The 18,169-nt window shown below is 40.8% G+C and overlaps 2 protein-coding genes across 2 annotated transcripts in view; one reads left to right on the top strand and one right to left on the bottom strand.

Moving 5' to 3' along the window:
• Positions 1-13,255: 13,255 nt before the first annotated feature.
• The window catches only part of VWDE (von Willebrand factor D and EGF domains), a 61,146-nt gene continuing 56,232 nt past the window's right edge, over positions 13,256-18,169 (top strand). The window contains exon 1 of the mRNA XM_054563828.1: positions 13,256-13,328. Coding sequence (XP_054419803.1) covers positions 13,256-13,328 — 73 coding nt within the window. The remainder of the gene's footprint in view (positions 13,329-18,169) is intronic.
• Positions 17,029-17,670, bottom strand: LOC129063328 (Golgi-associated RAB2 interactor protein 6-like). Its single transcript, XM_054564339.1, has one exon. It carries the CDS (start codon positions 17,668-17,670, stop codon positions 17,029-17,031), a length of 642 nt encoding a protein of 213 aa, XP_054420314.1.

Consider the following 18,169-nt stretch of genomic DNA (forward strand, 5'->3'; position numbering starts at 1 on the left):
AACAAGCACTCTGCTGTCTTCCAAAAAAAACCCCCTACGTCAAACACACACGTGCGCACACACAGATAACTACTTTGTCATACTGATGGTACGTGTCCTCATTTAGCCTCACCGCCCCCCATATCCCATTATTTGGTGACTTATTAGAAATTAGGTATGGTGTCACATCTACAACTTTGCTGTTTCAGGTAAGAATAATACATTGCCCCTCCACTTGCTGCTCTTTATTTTTACTGTATTCGGTGAGTTATTCAAAATTTACAGTTAAGTGTATTATCTCAGAATTTGCCATTTATTTACTACATATTTTACTAAATTTGAGATGTATTTTTCATAGGTTGATATTCAGGAATGAGGTTGTTTGTGGGTTAGATTGATGAAATTTTGCGAATTTTTAATGTCAGTACCTAATTGCAAGTAAATCAGAAGTAGACAGGGAAGACATGAGTACAAAGTGATCTGTCTGTCACAGCACTGGGGTCAGAAGGAAGGATGCTGGCAGGCGTCTTCCTGGAAGGGCTGGAAAGCTTGACCGCTGCTAAGATTTTGGTTTATGGGTGTGAACCACTGACACGTCTGCTTCCTAATTCTTTTTGCTTTCTTCTTTTAAAATAACATAATCTCCATACACTAAATGTACCCTCTTTGTGTGCAGTTCTGAGAGTTTTCATAAATATAATTAGTGTGCACCTACCTCAATAAGCAAGACATAGAACAGATACTGCCCCCAAAATATACCTCCTTGTCCATTTGAAATCAGCAATTTTCTCTGCCTGCAGTCCCGGCCAACTACTTATTTGTTCTCTGAGCAGATAGTATTGCCTTGCAATAATGATATATAAGTGGAACCACACAGTATGTAGCCATGTAAGTTTGTCTACTTTCACATAGCATAGTGCAACTGAGATAGATTTTTATAAAAATGTCCTGTTTGCTTTACAGCTCTAGTACGGCCTGTTCAGCAACATTTGGTTTTCCAGACACAGCCTGCCAATGTCACTTATTTACAAGAAATAAGTCATATCTAACACTAGGGAGGGACATATAAAGTTTATTAAACAGCTTGACAATTACTATGCAGGTGTAAATGAAGATTAATGGGTGCAAAAACGAGGGGGCATGGAGAGCAATGAACTTGACACTCTGGAGATGACTTACTTTTCTCAGCATGGAACTTATAACTCCTTTCCCACTGGATGTATTGCCACTGAATCATGAAATGGAGCATTCCAGGGAGAAATAGTGGGAAAGGCAGTCTAAGCAAAGGAAATAGTGTGAACAAGAATATGGCAGAGTGAGAACATGTGGTACACTTTGATGTCACAGTGCAATACCATGTAGTTACAGAAAGGACTGTCAATCAATCTCAATTCCCTAATCCAAACACAAGATATTTATAACACCATGAAGTTGTGTTGTGCTATGCAAGTGTAACGGGAACAAATAGACTATTCTGTGACTTGAAAACAATGTTAGACAGATTCTTGAGAATGAGTAATTAATTATTTGGTTGACCTGATAGGGAATTGGAGCCAACTGATAATGACTGGATATCAATTTCAGTTTTGTATGTTGTTTTTAAAAAAAAAAATATTGAGGAGAAAAATTAGAGGAAAAAGCAGTTGTTTCGAAGTAGGTTATTTGGTGCCCTCATGTATTGAAGCCAGGTCTCTGCTGGGGTTGCATAAGCAACTCTGTCTTTTGAGACCAACAATGGGAGTTATTCCTAACTCTCCTGAACCTACTGAATAACTGTCCACTCAAGCCCTTGATGTACCCTTGCTTATCAGCATGATTCATACTTTTATTATATTAAATTTAATCCAGCAAGTACTTTTTGAGTGTCATCAATATCTGAGTGACTGAGTCACCCTCTGGGGAAAACGTGTTGATCCAGAGTGTCTTTCCTTTCAAAAACCTCACGGTTTGGTGGGGTAAGACAGACGGTGAAATGGGAATGTCATGCTGAGGGTAGAGACGGGAGCTACGGGAATCCTTGGTGCACGGGCAACCTCATGTCCGTGCTGGGAACAGCGCAGGCAGGAAGGGGCGCTGGCACGACTCCCAGACCTGCGGACGCGGGTCGCAGGGAGCAGTCACGACAGAACCGCGCATTGGTTGACATCGCTGTCCACGAAAAGAGCTCGCTGAGCCAGAGCGAGGACGGGCAGCTGACCCGAAAGTGAAGACAGAAAAGTGCGGGGATGGCCCAATCCTCCCTGTCCCCGCTGCCTGAGCGCTGGGGTACCTGGACTCCTGCCGGCCACTGCAGCGTGATTGGAGGAGCCAGGGCGCGGGCGCTACAGACGCCTCTGGCCACGTACAAGGTCGGAGACGGAGGGTGCTGTCGAGTTAGGGACCAGGACGCCCCCTAGTGGGGAGGTGAGAAGCTCTGACTCGACAAGAGGAGTGTCGCTGGGCCTCTTTATATCTGGATGCGATGATTGGCCTGATCCGAGGGCCACTCCACCTGGCTTCTCCTATCTTTACAATGTCACTTTGCTTCCAGTGGTTTTAGTTCTTTTCATACTGGCAGTCGTGGCTGCACCCTGAAATCATGTCTTTTGTTGATATGCTGCTCCTTAAAGTCCCTTTAATAGTCTCTAAGAAACTTCTGCTAGATCCTGCCAGGCACCCTAACAGCAAGCAAATTCTAATTAGCAAAAAGGACCATCAGACACTGACTCTGTTACAATCCCTTTGCTACTGTAAATTAGATATCTGTTGAAGGAAGACCTCCCCTGCTCTCAACTCTTTTAATCTAGGCAAAGACAACATAGCTAATAATACACAGTGCAACCAAACACAAACAAACAAAAGCAAACAATGGCATTCATCAGTCATTCCTCCTTACTGTTCAGCATTCATACATGCAGGAATATTAAAGGAAAGATAGTTTGTTCTTATTTTCCAAGTACCTAAGTGTTTTACAAAAACTAAATCTGTCTTCAATATTTACTATAGACCACATACCTGCTTTTCGACCTTCACATAAATAGCACTGGCATCTTTCTAAGGCAAATATTGTCACCAGTTTCTAAGTAAAGTGGATACTATTATGTTTAATCAAGTAGAGATACAAAGTAGAAGTGAGAGGATATTAATGTTTATTGAAATCTTTTATATTTAGGAAGCATCATAGGAGCATAAAATGTTTAATTAAATAGTCCTCAAAGTGGAGGATAGTTTCACTTGAAGTATGGTAGAGTTAATCGCAAGCCATTAGTACCAGAAATATAGAAGATTTACCTTTGAGATGTGGTATTAGAGAAAATTTTAGTTTTATAGTGTATCCAAGTAATAATGGAGTCAATGACTTTTTGTACTCCAATAGTTACTAATATTATTGTGAAATTATAACTGATATTTCATTTTAATATCAAAAATAAAATAATAAAGATAACAGGGTCAACTTTCATTGAAATCTCAACTCATAACATTATGAAAACCTTTGTATGGGAAAAAAGCTATTACATCTGGCTCTCCCAAAGAAGAAGCAGTACAGAAAAATTAGCTATAAGTCAAAATAGGAGGAGTTCCTTAAAAATATTTGACATATTTCTAATTGTCAGGCATATTTTGAATACATATGACAGGCACCTGACAGCAATAGTAAAAAAAGGTATGAATGATAAAAAAGAGTAAAAATATCATAAGGACCAAAAAGAGATAAAATACTAGTGTAAAGCCTTATAAGGAATGCTCTAATCTCTAAGATAAACATTAAAGGAATAGGAAAAGTATGTATGACCTAAACTCATAGAGAGTGGAAATTTTGAAAAAGGACAAGCAAAACTAAAAACCTAACAAACTAAAACAAAAAACAATTAACTCAAAAGAAAGCAATAAAAACCACAAAAGTGAGGAAAAAGTAAAAAATGAAAAACTAGCAAACAAATTGTAATTTGATAGATTTAAACAAAGGTGTATCTGTAGTTTCATTACATATGAGTGGTATAAGTACAGAACGAGAAAAAGATTGCCAGACAACACCCTAAATATGCATCAATAAAAGAATGGATAATTAAATTATGGTCAATGTGCTCAATAGAATTTTATACTTCTAATGCATTACTATGGATAAAGTTTACCAGTATAATGTTGAGAGAAGCAAGACTGAATTGTGTACATAAGTCATTCCATTTGAAAAAAGTTCAAAATCACAAAATAAATAATGTGTAGTAAGAGAAAACTGGAAGAGTCATTTAACTTTGGCACAGTAATGACTGAGAAAGGCATGAGGGAGGCTCCTGGGAGGTGGCAGTGCTGTAAACTTCAACTGGGTGGCTGTGTGTTTACTTTGAAAAAATTCATCAAGGTGTATATTCAAAATTTGTATACTTTAGGCATAGTTAGTAGAAATGTTTATAAAAATAGAAATTAACAGCATAGGCCAACAAGAAATTTGTTTTGTGTTCTTTTATTTTAAGTAGTAGCAGAGTATGGTATTGTGGAAAATGCTGAGTTAGGAGCAAAAAACTCTGTGTTCTAGTGTTCATTCTGTCATTTACTAAACGTCCTTCCTTGGGTAGGTCACTTAACTTACTAGAGTTTCACTATCTGAATCGGTAAACTGAGTAATACAAATACGAACTTAATGATACCTCTGAACCTACCCTCATTTACTGGTATGAGAATCTAATAAGAACATATTTTATAAAGTACTCCTGAGGCTAGAATGTTCCTTGCAAATATATTAGTTAGAACTCTCAAAAGAAACAGAACCAGAAGAGAAAAAAATTGATTTTTTTTAACAGTAAAAAGCTGACATACTTTGAGACAAGAAGAGCTAGTCAAATGATGTTCTGCCCAAGTTGAAGGTTATGGTAAAGTCAGTGAGATACAGTAGACTTTCTTGAAAGAGAACAGAAGGCTAAATCCTCTAAATTTTTATTTAATGGAATGATGATGGCTCATGTTCGAGGACAGATATAGTCACTCCAAGAGGCATCAAAATTCCTTCAACTGCAAGTGATTGTGGCCAAATGTCTTAAAGGTATCTCAGGAACAGGTAATCCTTGGTCAGCCCAGGTAATTCTAAGTTACTTCTTGCACCTGGAGAGCTATATGCTGCTAGGACACTAAAGATAAAAGTAAGGATGGAGAGGAGCTGCTATGAAGCGCCCTGCAGGTTGTCTTATAGACCAAGGTACTGGGGAGCCACTGAAGAGTTTAAAAGAGGCACGAAGGCATGAATAAAGACCAGGAAGGGAGGTGATGCACCCATCAACCTGGTCTTTTTCTGAGCCCTTGCAATGATTTCATGAGCATTCAAATCCACCGTTCTGGCTTATGTATCTTAATGTCATGCTTTCTGCCATGTAACTTGACTGAGAGAGCTTTTTCGCTATTTCTAAGTCGCCCATTATTTATATGTTTCAGCTACAGTACTCAAAAAAGTGTGGCCTACATAAATACTTATTTTAATGAAAAATGCAATAATGTGATTAGATATTTTAATTTCTTAGGGATGTTTTGTTTAATCAGAAGATTATAAAACGCAGCTGTGCTCCCAGTTGGATACTTACTCTATTGTTTTTGAAGATTATTATTATTAGAAATAATTCAAACTGATTCATTAAAATAAGGTGATCATTATTTTACTTTTTTTCCTATTTTTATTATTTTTTAATTGAGCTACATTATTTTACATTATTATTATTTTATTTTATTTATTTTTTTGCAGATCACTGTTTAAATAATTAGGTTTAAAGAGGACCATAAAAAAGATCTTTCTGCCATGGACTTCTGGGAATCTTCATGCTTTACATCCTGCTTCTATCAGTGAGCTATACACTTGATTAAAAAAAAAAAAGAAACCTGAAATAGGGATTTCCTCTTTTGAAACTTTTTCCATTTAATTTAGATATTGTCCTCTATCATCTACAAAGTATTTTTATTACAGTGCTTTAGTGGTACCTGCCTATTTCATTACTGCCTGAAGTTGAAACTGCCACTCATAGAAACAACTGTGGCTCTAAGAAATAACAGACAGGAAATTCAATTCCCTGAAGCAAGACTGGGGATTTTCATTGGCAGTTAAAGTGGAAGACAGAGGCTTTTTAAAGGCCTCTTTTTATTGGAAGTCTCTCATTTTATTTGGAAGTCTCTCATTAAAATCATTATTCAACATGATAATTTATAAGAAGGCATGTTTCCACAACATGTTAATTTTTCAGTCTCCTTTTGTAGTGAATTATATTCATCTGTTTGCTTCTTTTGAAGTGTAGTTTCCTTCTCATCCAGATTAAGTGTCACAACATGAAGTGTAAAGCTGAGGTGCATAATGTTTCACTGTCACCTGGCAGATACGTTCCCCTCTATGACTTGGTTGCACATAAATCATCAGCACACATGTGGAGAGCTAGTCTCATCCCATCCCTCTTTGCAAACTACCATCAGCACTCTGTTGATTTTTCCTGATTGAAAATTCTCATAACTAAACAATTCTGATTTGGTTAATAATTTTTAGAGATATTTATTCCATAGATTCAGAAAGACAAAAATGCATACATGTGCATAGTCACACATACCAAATGAAGCTCATCGGTCCTGTATGTTTTTAATACCACATATCAAAATTTTCAGTACAATCTAAAATTTAATAACTCCATTTCTCAAGTGATTCCTATGTGCCAGGAATGGGTTAAATGTTTTCCATTCACTATCCCATTGAACCCTCACCCCAACCCTACAGGGTGCATTTGCTCCTTTGTGTTACAAAGGAGAATACTGTGACATAGTAGGGCCCAGGGTTGGGATTTCAAGAACAGACCTGCCTAACCACAAAATCTGCATTTTTAACTGCTACATGATCAATCAGTCCAGCTCTCTTCCCAAATCAAAGACATTACGTTAGTGAAAAGTGCATTTCATTGGTGGGTAGGGCTCTAGGACTTCCACTCCCTTTTTAGTCAATGCCTTTGATACATACTATTTTCTTTGAATAAATTGTCTGTCATAAATGAGCTTAAAAAACTTTGATCTAGATGACTTCTCCAGCTCTAAATTAGGTTATTCAGGTAAATTAGAATATCTCTTTTACTATTTTTATTATTATGCAGGTAAGAAAACAAATTTTAAGGTAGGTTTAAAATGTTCCCATAAAACCAAAAGTAAGATCATACATTTACACATTAAGAAAGAAAGCAATTCACTGTCTGCAGGACAAGTAGATAATACATGTAATCTTTTAATTATCTGTGAAGAGACTTGTGAACTCTGGCTACAGCCTTCCTCTAACCCACTCATCTCCAGTTATTTACCTAGTGTCTGCAAATGCTTTCATTCTACGAAACACACTGAAGCTTTCATTTTTCTTTTAATGTTCTAAGCAGCATTTGAAGTCTTGAAAGGGTTGCTAATAGAAAAATCACTCATGAAGAAAAGCAGCTGAAAATTTCAGAAATGTTGACAATATTTCCAGGTGCAATATTCAAAAGAGTATGAGAACGTTTTAGAGATCAACTTCAAAACTTCTCTCAGTTTCATACAAACACATCTTTAAGAGGTTTTACTTTACTCCATGTAGTATCAAATAGCATGTATTGTGATTTTTTGAGGAAGTTTTTTAAAAATCATGGCTTCTAGGCCTCTACCCAAACTAATGAACATATGAGGTCTGCCCAGAAAAAGCTGAGCCATTGTTAATATAATGAGAATGATTTGCACAATATTGATGTAACCTGGCTGCCAAGGAGAGTTGACTGGAATGTGCATGTGTGAACAATGGCGACTTCACTGTACTAGTCAGTGGGAGCAGTAGACACTGTTGAGTGAGCATGTGTACTGTGTGGCCCTTGTCTTCAAAATGACTGAGCAAGTAGAGCAAGAAATCTGCATCAAATTTTGCATTATGCTTGAACATTCCTCCATGGAAATTATTCTGGTGATTCAGAAGATTGCAGCTATAAGCAACTGGTGATTGGCAGCTTCACCACGACAACATGCTCGCTCATCCATCACATCTGGTGCAGTTTTTTGGCAAAACATCAAATCAACCAGATGCCTCAGCCTCCTCAACAGCTCAGATTTGGTGCCCTGCAACTTCTGGCTTTTTCCAAAACTAAAATCACCTTTGAAAGGGAACAGATTTCAGACCATCAATGAGATTCAGCAAGGTATAATGGGGCAGCTGGTGGTGACTGGGAGAACTGTGTGAGGCCTCAAGGTACCTTCTTTGAAGGGGAATGAGGTGTCATTGTCCTATGTACAATGTCTTTTATACCTTGTATCTTCTTCAATAAATGTCTCTATTTTTCATATTACATTACTGGATACCTTCTGGACAGACCTCGTATATGTACACACCAAGTTGTAAACTCAGGTGTTCATGGCAGCATTATTCATAGTGACCAAAAATTGGAAACAACCCAAAATGTCCATCAGCTGATGAATGGGCAAACAAAATATTATATATCCATACAATGAAATGTTATTTGTCAATAAAAAGAAATAAAGTACTGATAAAGCTACAACATGAATAATTTCAAAAAGTGAGAGAAGCCAGTTACAGAAGAACACATATGATCCCATTTGGATGGACTATTCCCAAAAGGCAAATATATAGAGACATAAAGGAAATTAGCTATTGCTTAAGATTGGAGGTTGGAGTGGAAAGAGATTGTAAGTTGGCATCAAGTTTATCTTTACAGTATTGAAAATGTTCTAAAATTAGATTGTGTTAGAATATGCTAACATTCATTGAATTATACACTAAAGACGGGTAAATTTTATGTTATATAAATTACATCTCAATAAAATTGTTTTAGAAAATGAGTTTGCAGCTTGTAAAATTTTGACTTATTTAAAGTTGGATTCAGATGGGTGTTTGAGGCAGTTGGACAAAACCTAAATTTACTGATGTCTATTAGATTGTTTTGTAAATCTAACTATTCATGTTATAAATAATAAAGTTACTGCTCCAATAGTGTATCAAACATTCCTATTATAGTTATAGAATTTAACTAATTATATATTATAAGTTATAATTGTGAGGCTCAAAATGCTTTATAATTTAGAAAAGGATGGTAACGTAAATCATATAAACAGAAATGTCACACAGCTTTGCCATCTGCTGCAACATCTTATTGAAGGCTTCCAGAGGAATCTAAATAACAATCAGGTATGAGCATGACTCTTCCTAGCCAGCCATTTCAATTATAAAGGTATTTTTAATACATATTTAAGGTGTAAACAGTATTGCTTGTATCTATGGATGGCAGTTGAAAGGGAAAATAGACACTTTTACCGACTGGATTCAAAGGAACCTTTGGTATTCTATTCTCATTTTAAATCACACTGTGGAAAACATTAAGTTGAAGCAATTTATTAAAGTAACTCTTTTTAAAATTTTCTTTTATTATATAAAAATAATAGAAACAAAATCTTTGAAAAATAGTTTCTCAGTCTTCAGTAAAATAGCGTGGTATTTAAGACAGGGAAACTGCTTAGCTGGTAAAGCTATGCCACCATGTTGCGATCTCTGTAGTATTACATGGCTGATGAATATGTAATCAGTTTCTCAACCTCTATCATTATGAAATTATGTCCACAAGTAAACTGAATCAGAGATTAAACCATTTCCACTCTGCTGAACATTTCCGAAAAATATCTTTGGAGTCAATGATGGTGAGATCTATTCATATAGAAGGCTTGCTTTTTGGCTGATGGGTACAAGATTCACCAAAACTATTTTGCCTATTCTGGCAAAATATACATAACAGGAACTTACCATGTTAAAGCATTTTGAAATGTATAGTTCAGTAGCAATAAGCACATTCACATTGTTGAACAAGCATCACCGTCATCCATCCCCAGAATTTGTCCATCTTTCTGAACTGAACTCCTGTATCCATTAAACAGTAACTCACCATTGCCCCCTCCCTCCAGCCCTTGGCAACTACCATTCTATTTTCTGTATCTATGAACTTGACTGCTCTAGGTACTTCATTTAAGGAAGATCATACAGTATTTGTGTTTTTTGTGGTTGGTTTATTTCACTTAGTATAATGTCTTCAAGGTTTACTTATGTTTGTAGCTTGTATCAGAATTTCCTTCCCTTTTAAGTCTGAATAATATTCGATTGTATGTTTACATCACGTTTGGTTGGGTTTCTTCAATGTTGTAACTATTGTGAATAATGCTGCTATGAACATGAGCATAGAAAGATTCATGCCAGGCCTGCAACTCCCCTTTCCCAGGTAATCCATATTATTTTCTAAAGGCAGGCCACAACAAACATTATAAAATTCACAGTTAACAGATGTTCTTAACAAACTTCTTTAACATAGTAAGTCTCTAGATGACTCCTCTTTAAAAGAAATAAAAAATATGCTGTTTTTGAGAGCAAAATGTCTATTACATTTGGTGTCTCTGCCTGGGAGCAATAGTTTCCTGACCAGAAACTGAGAACCAGAGCCCAGGCATTAATTTGTGGAGTTCAAGTGTTGAGTTTGACATCCCCCTCCTCCCCAATACTATTTCCATGAACCGCCCCCTCCCCCTGCCAAAGATGTATCAGGAGAGAGCAGGGAGCTCTCATTTAGTAAAACATACAAAGACCAAGGAATTCATATGTTGTTTAAACATGAGTTTTTATCAGTAAGGGCATTCTAAATTATATCACATACTGTAACAGGATAATGCAGGAAAAAAGATAACAGCTTTATATAATAACACTATATGAAAAAGTATAATTATGTGGTCTTGCACCTTTGTTTTAGTAACAGCAAACTATTATATACATTCATGTTAGCTACTCTGAGCCGGCCCCTTATCTACGTGCTCTTTCCAGACCCTGCCTCCCACCCGCCCCCACATACATACACTTTTGTTTCTTAAACTATGGGGTAGGCATAATTACTGTCATTGCCACTGTACAGAAAAATGAGGTTAGCGGAGTAAAGCATGCCATCCGAGGTTACACACCCAGGAGAGAGGTAGGAGATCTTGGATTAGAACCCAGGTGTCCTAACCCCAGGGTTTATACAAATCAGTGTGACTTTCTGCCCCCTGAATTTGGGGGCTTTGCCCATACAAGTTACAAGTTCATGATTATTTTAGAAATGATCCTAACAAGAGCAGAGTTATTTTTTCCCCAAGGAAATCATCATTTGAAATTTCCTCCTGACAGGCTTCCCCCCGCCCCCCATTTGAATCACATTGTACTTATTAGCTCTTTTCATCTTCCGTCAACATTCATTATTATTTCTCTTTTGGTGCTATTTACTGCATTTTACAGGTACCATCAGTACTAATAATTAGGATACCATGCATCTATTTGTTTTTTATCCTTTTCAAAAATAAAGTTAAAAATTTTGAATCTTATCCCAATTTTTGATGCGTCTTACTTGATATGTTAAAACAGCATTTTAATACTTTTTTGTTTTTCATTCAGTCCTATAACTAATTTTTATTCAGTGTATTTTTGCAGACCCAAAACCAGTTTACATGAAATTTCCATGGAGATTTGCAAAACAATTTATTTTCAGCTTTTTCCCATCTTAACTCACGTGGAGGAAAACTGGTTTTTTGTCTATTGTAAATTCATAAACTGGTATTCATCAATCAAAAGTGGAAGGGAAAAATGAGACCTGTTATAATTTAAAATGTATGTTCAGGGTTTGTTGGAAGTTAGGTAAGTGATAATTGTGCTCCAAGAAAGTATAAAAGTTGATTGCATTTTACAGATATTGCTGAACAATAAATTTACACAAAGCCTGTTATAATTTAATCCTGATCATAACCATTTCTTTATTCCTGGTGATTTCATGAATGGATTGAGAAAATTAATTTTTAGTTTTCTGTCTCAGTTTTATTAGGGTTTTATAAGCTGAAACAGAAGATGTGCACTAAAAATCTACATGATTTCATCCTGCTCACATTAAATTGTTCTTCCACAATTAGATTTTCGAATGAAAATCATCTGCATACTCCCACCGCAGTTATATTTCATTTTTGTTCTAGAAGCTCAAGTGCCTTCTCTGCATGTACAAGGGGGCTCCACAGAAGTTTTGTGCACCCCAAGATGGGTTAATGCTTCTACTTTTGGAAACATGTTTTAAACTTTTAAATGGCAACTTCTCTCTCAAATAAAACATTATAAATGACTTTTAAAATAACTTATTTATGTATTTCGGTACCTCTTGTCTTTAGCGCCATTCCTAGTGCAAGCTTCAATCCTCCAACTCTATGGGCGGAACTGTGTCCGGAGCCCAGGCGCCCACCAGGAGCCCAGGACTTCCTCTGTTGACCAGGGTCTTCTTTCCCCTCAGGTGCAGGCTCTGAGGGCAGAGTCCCACGTGGTGAATAAAGGGACTCTAGATCTGAGACTGCCAAACAGAAGCTAGGAGAGTGAGGTATTATTTAATAACATAAAAAAATGAAGAATCTGTTTTCTAAAAAAGTGAGGGGCTCCCTCTCCAGAGGCCACCACACATTTCTAGACAACCTCAGTTTGGAGACCACCGACAAGGCAGCCTTGGGCGCCTTGTGACCACGTGCTGAAGGATCCTGAGTCACCACTGCACAACTGAGAGAGCGCTGGGAATATGAATCAGCAAATACACGTTGACTGATCCCACGTGTTTGGAAAATGTCTAAATGTCCTCCCTTCCATTTTCGAAAACTTGTCAGAGAGGTCAAGGAAAAGAACGACTTCTGTTGCTACATTAATCTCTATTCGCTTCTCCCATCTTCCTGTCCGAGGTGTGAGGTGGCAGGAGCAACTTCTGAGAAGCACGTGTGCCTTTGGGGAGGCATGAAGCAATTCTGACAAGCAGATTAAAAATCCGCCTGCAGGTTTGATAGGGCACCGCCCTTTTCAACAGAACCTTCCAAGCCTTCCTTTATTGGAGGCTGATCTGAACAATTTGGGGGATTATTACGTTTCCCTAAAGCATCTGTTGAAACAGCAGCACGCGAGGTGCCAACCTAAATCCCGGGAGCTTGCCTCCTGGCTGAGTGACTTCTGCTGACATCCCAAGTCCCACAGCCAGGACTCGCCAGGAGCACCTCGGGCTCCCGGGTCAGGTTGGGCGTGGCTTCCCGGCAGGGGGCGGGGTCTGGGAAGGAGGAGTCACAAGGCTCAATAGCGCTGGCCCTGGGAAAGGCTGGGGGCGTCCCAGAGCGAGAACAAGGATCGACCCTGAAGGCCGAGCAGGAACAGAGTGAGAAAGTCCTGTGATAGAAGGGCTACAGCGACCCTGTTCTCCCGGGGCTCGCAATGCCTTCGTCCCTACCCGTGGCAGCAGCAATGCCTGGCGGAGTTTGGACGCGGACGCTGGCGCTGGCACTGATACTTCTGGCCCCAGGGAATGGTCAGCAAGGTAGGGCGCTGGTGGATGAGAGCGCAGGTGCGCCAACCCGACTTTTGGGAGAATGGGACTTCCCGGGCGATATGTGGAGCGTATTTATGGCCGCATCTGATAGGTGCCTCTCACTTACTTCTGCTCTGGCCCACAGTTGTCTTTGAATGGTCACTTTTAATTTTCCGTAGTGCACTGGCGGCTGTTACCTCCTATTCTCCTGCTTTCAGACGCTTGGTTCTGTTTATGTTCTTTTGTTTCTCTTCTGCTCCTTAAGGTCCCTTTTATGTAAGAAACTTTTTGGGGGGTATGTCAGTTATTCTATCTGCAATTTAATGCGAATTATCCGAAGAGAGTTCAGTTCCAAACCACAATTTCTACCCCACTCCCACCCCAGAGACGGGAATAATTAATGGATGAGCATTTTATTCCTACAACAAATCAGTAACTGAAGTTTTGTGATGGTATTTTTGTGTACATGTTAGAATCCGATTTGCTACTTACTGCAATAGAGATCTCTACGCAGAGAATAGCGCCCCTCCCACTTCTTTATCCACGACAAAGAAAAGTTCAAAATACAATGAATACAAAATATCCACCCACGGGCGAAGACTGAAGGCTGCGCGTTTCCCTGGCTGGAGCTGAAACACCGTCGCGGAACACAGCAGAACAGATCCGCGGCTGGGGAGCAGACGGGGGCGGCCCCCGCCGACTGGGACAAAGCGGAGCTGGAGCCAGACAGACGGCGCCGGGGCAGAGCCGCCCAGGTTGCCTGGCTGAAGAGGGGCCCGGCCCCAGGCACACCTGGCCAGCGGCAGCCTCACCGCCAGGCTGTTTCACGGCAGCCGGGCTGTAGCACTATCCAGCTGTTCCACAGCAGTGCGGTTTTCACAGTTATGCTGCATTACCCTCGAGCTGCTTGTAAACTTTTCTTCTTCACCGCACCCCAAATTGGGGATTCCTGTTGGAGTTTATATTTGCATCAAAGGCTTTTGGTTGACATTCCATGGAGCCCAGTGTGGGCCTCTGAAGCCAGGATGAAATTTCCTGACAGCACCCTGAAACCAACACCTTCGCAGAGCCTGAGCAATCCCTGTGCTGGACTTGTCTTCCAGAAGGCTCATAAGGAACCTCTGAGCTGTGATTGTGGTTGAATTCACCTTGAGAATGAGTGAATCTTGACAACACTCTGTTGATTAGGTATTATTGTTATTATCCTTAACGTTCAGAGGGGTTAAGTATCACTCCCAAGGTCAGACAGCCTTGATTGGGAAAGCCTGGGGTGAAGCCCAATTTGTCTAATGCTGGTGCCTATACTCCCTCTGGATAAGCCTGTTTTTCAGCTTCGTAAAAGCCCTCACTCTTTGTAGATGCAAAGGCAAGAGGGAGTGAGTAGAACGACAGTTGTTTTGGAAGCCTTTGGTCTTGGGCAGAGGTGCAATGAGAGGATGCAAGCCTAGAATGTGAAGCTCTCAGGGGCGGAATTAGCAGCTCTCTTCCCTTACGGGAATACTGAGTGTGAGACTCAGAATTGTGGCAAGCAGGGTAGAGTGATGACAGGTAGTGATGGACTCCTGTCTCATGTGGCTGGGATGCTTCTGGTGACCCGAACATCGGGGCCGGGGAACATGCTGGAGCACTGAGAAACTGCTTCCTAGCACGACCCACCACCATGTCTGCACTGGGTCCCCTTAGCAGCTAGAAGAAAGGGGCGTGACTGAAACTTTTAGGATGTGGGAAATGGTGGTAAATTCAATAATATGGCCAACGATAAAATGCACCCAAACAAATGTACCACTCTATACACAGTAATGATGAAGAAATAGTTATTCCTTCAAACACACAATGGTGCCAGACAAACAACATTTTGAAAAAAGTAAGTACTCTAGAGCAATGGACCATTCCAAACCCACTGAAATCTCTGGGCACACAGTGTTACAAACACACAGTATGTAATACTTCAGACATAGTTACTTCTCACACACTGGCAAGCTCAACCTATGGGCTACTTGATGCACAGAGATAGCTCCCAAAACAGCAAACTCTTTGGGCATCTGGTCCAAATAGCCCAAGTATATACTAGGAATCACATGTCCACTTCAACTTAGGGAGGGGGGACCCAGACTGGAATTTCTTTGAGGCTTTATCAGACCAATTTATAAATTCTTTATTTTTTACGGGACATAGAAATGAAAGAATTGACCCACTTCAGTAAAGTTCAGTTTCCCCACCTTGAAATGGGTGGGCGTATCATAACACTGGATCTATTCCAGTCGATATCCAGGAGTTCCACACACGGCTACAATGTTCCCTCCTAGATCTGGGAGAGCTGCAGAATGGGGGAAGGGCGAGGGAACAGATCTCTGGATTATGCTCCCCCCCACCCAAACTAGCTCTAGATCGTCTCCTCCTTGGCTTTTGAGGTGATTTAGACCCCCTTGGGTGATGCCGAGGTGATTCCTGGGAGGGAGAAGCCATGTCCGTGGCCCGCTGGGCTGCTCTGGTCCTCCTCCTTCTGCTCTCCCTGAGTGCTTCCATCAGATCTGAGGATTGACTGGTCCTCCCACTTCGTACCAGAATGGGAAGGCCTTTGGGTGGCAGTTTTCTTCTTTTCCTTTATCTTCCTAGGGGCTTCAGCCCGGTGTTGGGAGACTCTCTGGCCTCCACTCTGTTCATGCATATTGTTTTCACTCAACCAGGCTGAGACCTTGAAGGGTCCAGCTCCTGGACCTTCCACAGTCTCTCTAACAGGTTTGCTCGTTGTCTCCCCTTTTGCAGCCATACTCACACTGCCCTTGGGTGTTACTGCCGCTGTCTCTTGTCCTGCCCCCTGGTCACGCTCTGCTAATGCTGGGGCTAGAAAAGCCAGTGTGTCCCTAAGCACAGAGTATTCGCCTGCAGCATATTGTTGGACTTCTTCCCCACCGGCATAAGCAAGAGAGGTGGCCTCAGACACCTCAGCAGACATGGGAAGGCTTCTGATGCTGACCTGGTCTTGGTCACCTTCTCCATGGAGCTCCATGGCCTGAGCCAAGGGAAAGAACACAGCAGCAGATAAAAAAAAAAACAAAAAACATAAGAGACTAGAAAGGGCTGTCACCGGTCTTCAAGGGCTTCTCGTTAAGAACCTTGGAAGTTACTGAGACCAGTTTCCCAGTGGATGCAGGAATCCCCCTATGGCTCCCTGCCAAAGAGTCACTGCAGCTTTGCTCAGACCGCTCCAGTGCCAGGGAGAGCACCAGCGCCATTCACCAGGGAGCATCCTCACACTTTTACCTTTTATACACTTGTCTCAACACTTCTACAAAACAGATTCCCAAAGAAGGACTGCTTGTCAAAAGCGTCAAAAGCTATGTCCCTTTTGCATTCAGACAGCTACAAACTAATTGTGCACCCGTGTGCAAAGCATGCTACAATGCCACAGATTTATACAAAAATCAGTTCATGGCTCAAAAAAAGAGAGGGCTTTCTCATAGTTAAAAATGTCCCATAGCAGAGGAGACTGCCTGCGTCCACAGTAAGATATAAGTGCTCCAGACAGAGCCATGGTTAGGATGCTGTTGACAGCGTCACACCACTGGGTATGGGGCTGGAGGAACTCCCATCTAAGGGACGTCGCGTATTCAGACGCACTTGGGGGGACCTCTCCAGTGTGCCAAGGCCTCCACATACTGGTTCGTCTGGCCTGAGCCCCTTCACGTGCAGTGTTTCCCCCATCAGCCTAAGGGAGCGGCCTAAGAGCCTTGGGTTGCCCTCCTGAAGCACTCTGAGACCCTCTTGGAGAGTTTTTTGGAGAGTTTCTGCAAAAACTTACTTCTGGGTTCATCATGTCCTCTACCTCCAACACAGGTATGTCCGACATTTCATAAGCTGGTATGGCGTGGGTACTGCTGTAAGCCTCCATTGGCGGTCTCAGGAAGAACACCAGGTCTTCCCAGTGTGCAAACAGATCTACATTTATATTTGAAGGAGGGCATAATTGTAGGTAAAAAGAGCGGCCAGTGGCAAGCTTCAAGTGGAGCTGTTGTTTCTCATGATTGTGGATGGACAACATTACAAACTTCAAAGGCAGCAGCCTGGTCAGCTCTAAGCTCTTCACTGACTTGAGCCCCTTCCCCGGGCTATGTCTGTCCTGTTTAGCATTGACTGCACAGGTGACAGCCGGTCGTGCCAGCAGCATGATGTCAGGTATTATGGTGTCGGAGCAGGTATATGCAATGCCAACAGTGACCATTTGCGCACTGTTGAACACATCGATCAGTTCCCCTGTTTCGTTTATCTGGATGAAATCGCTCTCAAATATGGGAATGCACTTGAACATGGCAAACTCACCCTTCCACAGCTGCCTCTGCAGTTTCCCCATGCGGCCACAGAACATGGGCAGCAGGTGTCTGTCCCTGGCACTTCTCCGCCACCCATGTCCCTCTTTCATTAAGACTGCTGCATGTCCTCTCTGGAGCCTCCACCTTGGTCTAAACCACAGCCCCTTGCAGGCCACCTTTATAAGCTTTTGCTGTCCATTGTGACCTGCAGTCAGCTGTCACATACAGTACTGTGTCCTCATCCCCACAGCTGCCTCTAAAGAAAAGGTCAGTGTCCTCCTCAAACAGCCACCCCACAAGGGTGGCAGGAGCCCCACATTTTTACATGTGTTGCTATGCGAGACACAAGTATGATTCCTTCAGGCCGTGTGTTTTCATGCAGCTACCACAGGCAATGATATGTAAATGGTTAGCATTCACAGGAAAACCACCTTTTATTAATCTATAAAGGTAATGATACTAATAGGTGACAAATACTTAAGTCTTTATAAGAATTGAATATATTTTTGAGCCTTTGCTTAATGTTTTCTTTTATAATTA

Source organism: Pteronotus mesoamericanus, unplaced genomic scaffold (genome assembly GCF_021234165.1).
Source record: "Pteronotus mesoamericanus isolate MK-2021 breed Mesoamerican mustached bat unplaced genomic scaffold, CSHL_Meso_final scaffold_85, whole genome shotgun sequence".
Taxonomy (NCBI): domain Eukaryota; kingdom Metazoa; phylum Chordata; class Mammalia; order Chiroptera; family Mormoopidae; genus Pteronotus; species Pteronotus mesoamericanus.

Bases quoted from the DNA above. Each gene is read 5' to 3' on its own strand.
- LOC129063328 (XM_054564339.1), bottom strand. From the start codon at position 17,670: ATGGGGAAACTGCAGAGGCAGCTGTGGAAGGGTGAGTTTGCCATGTTC.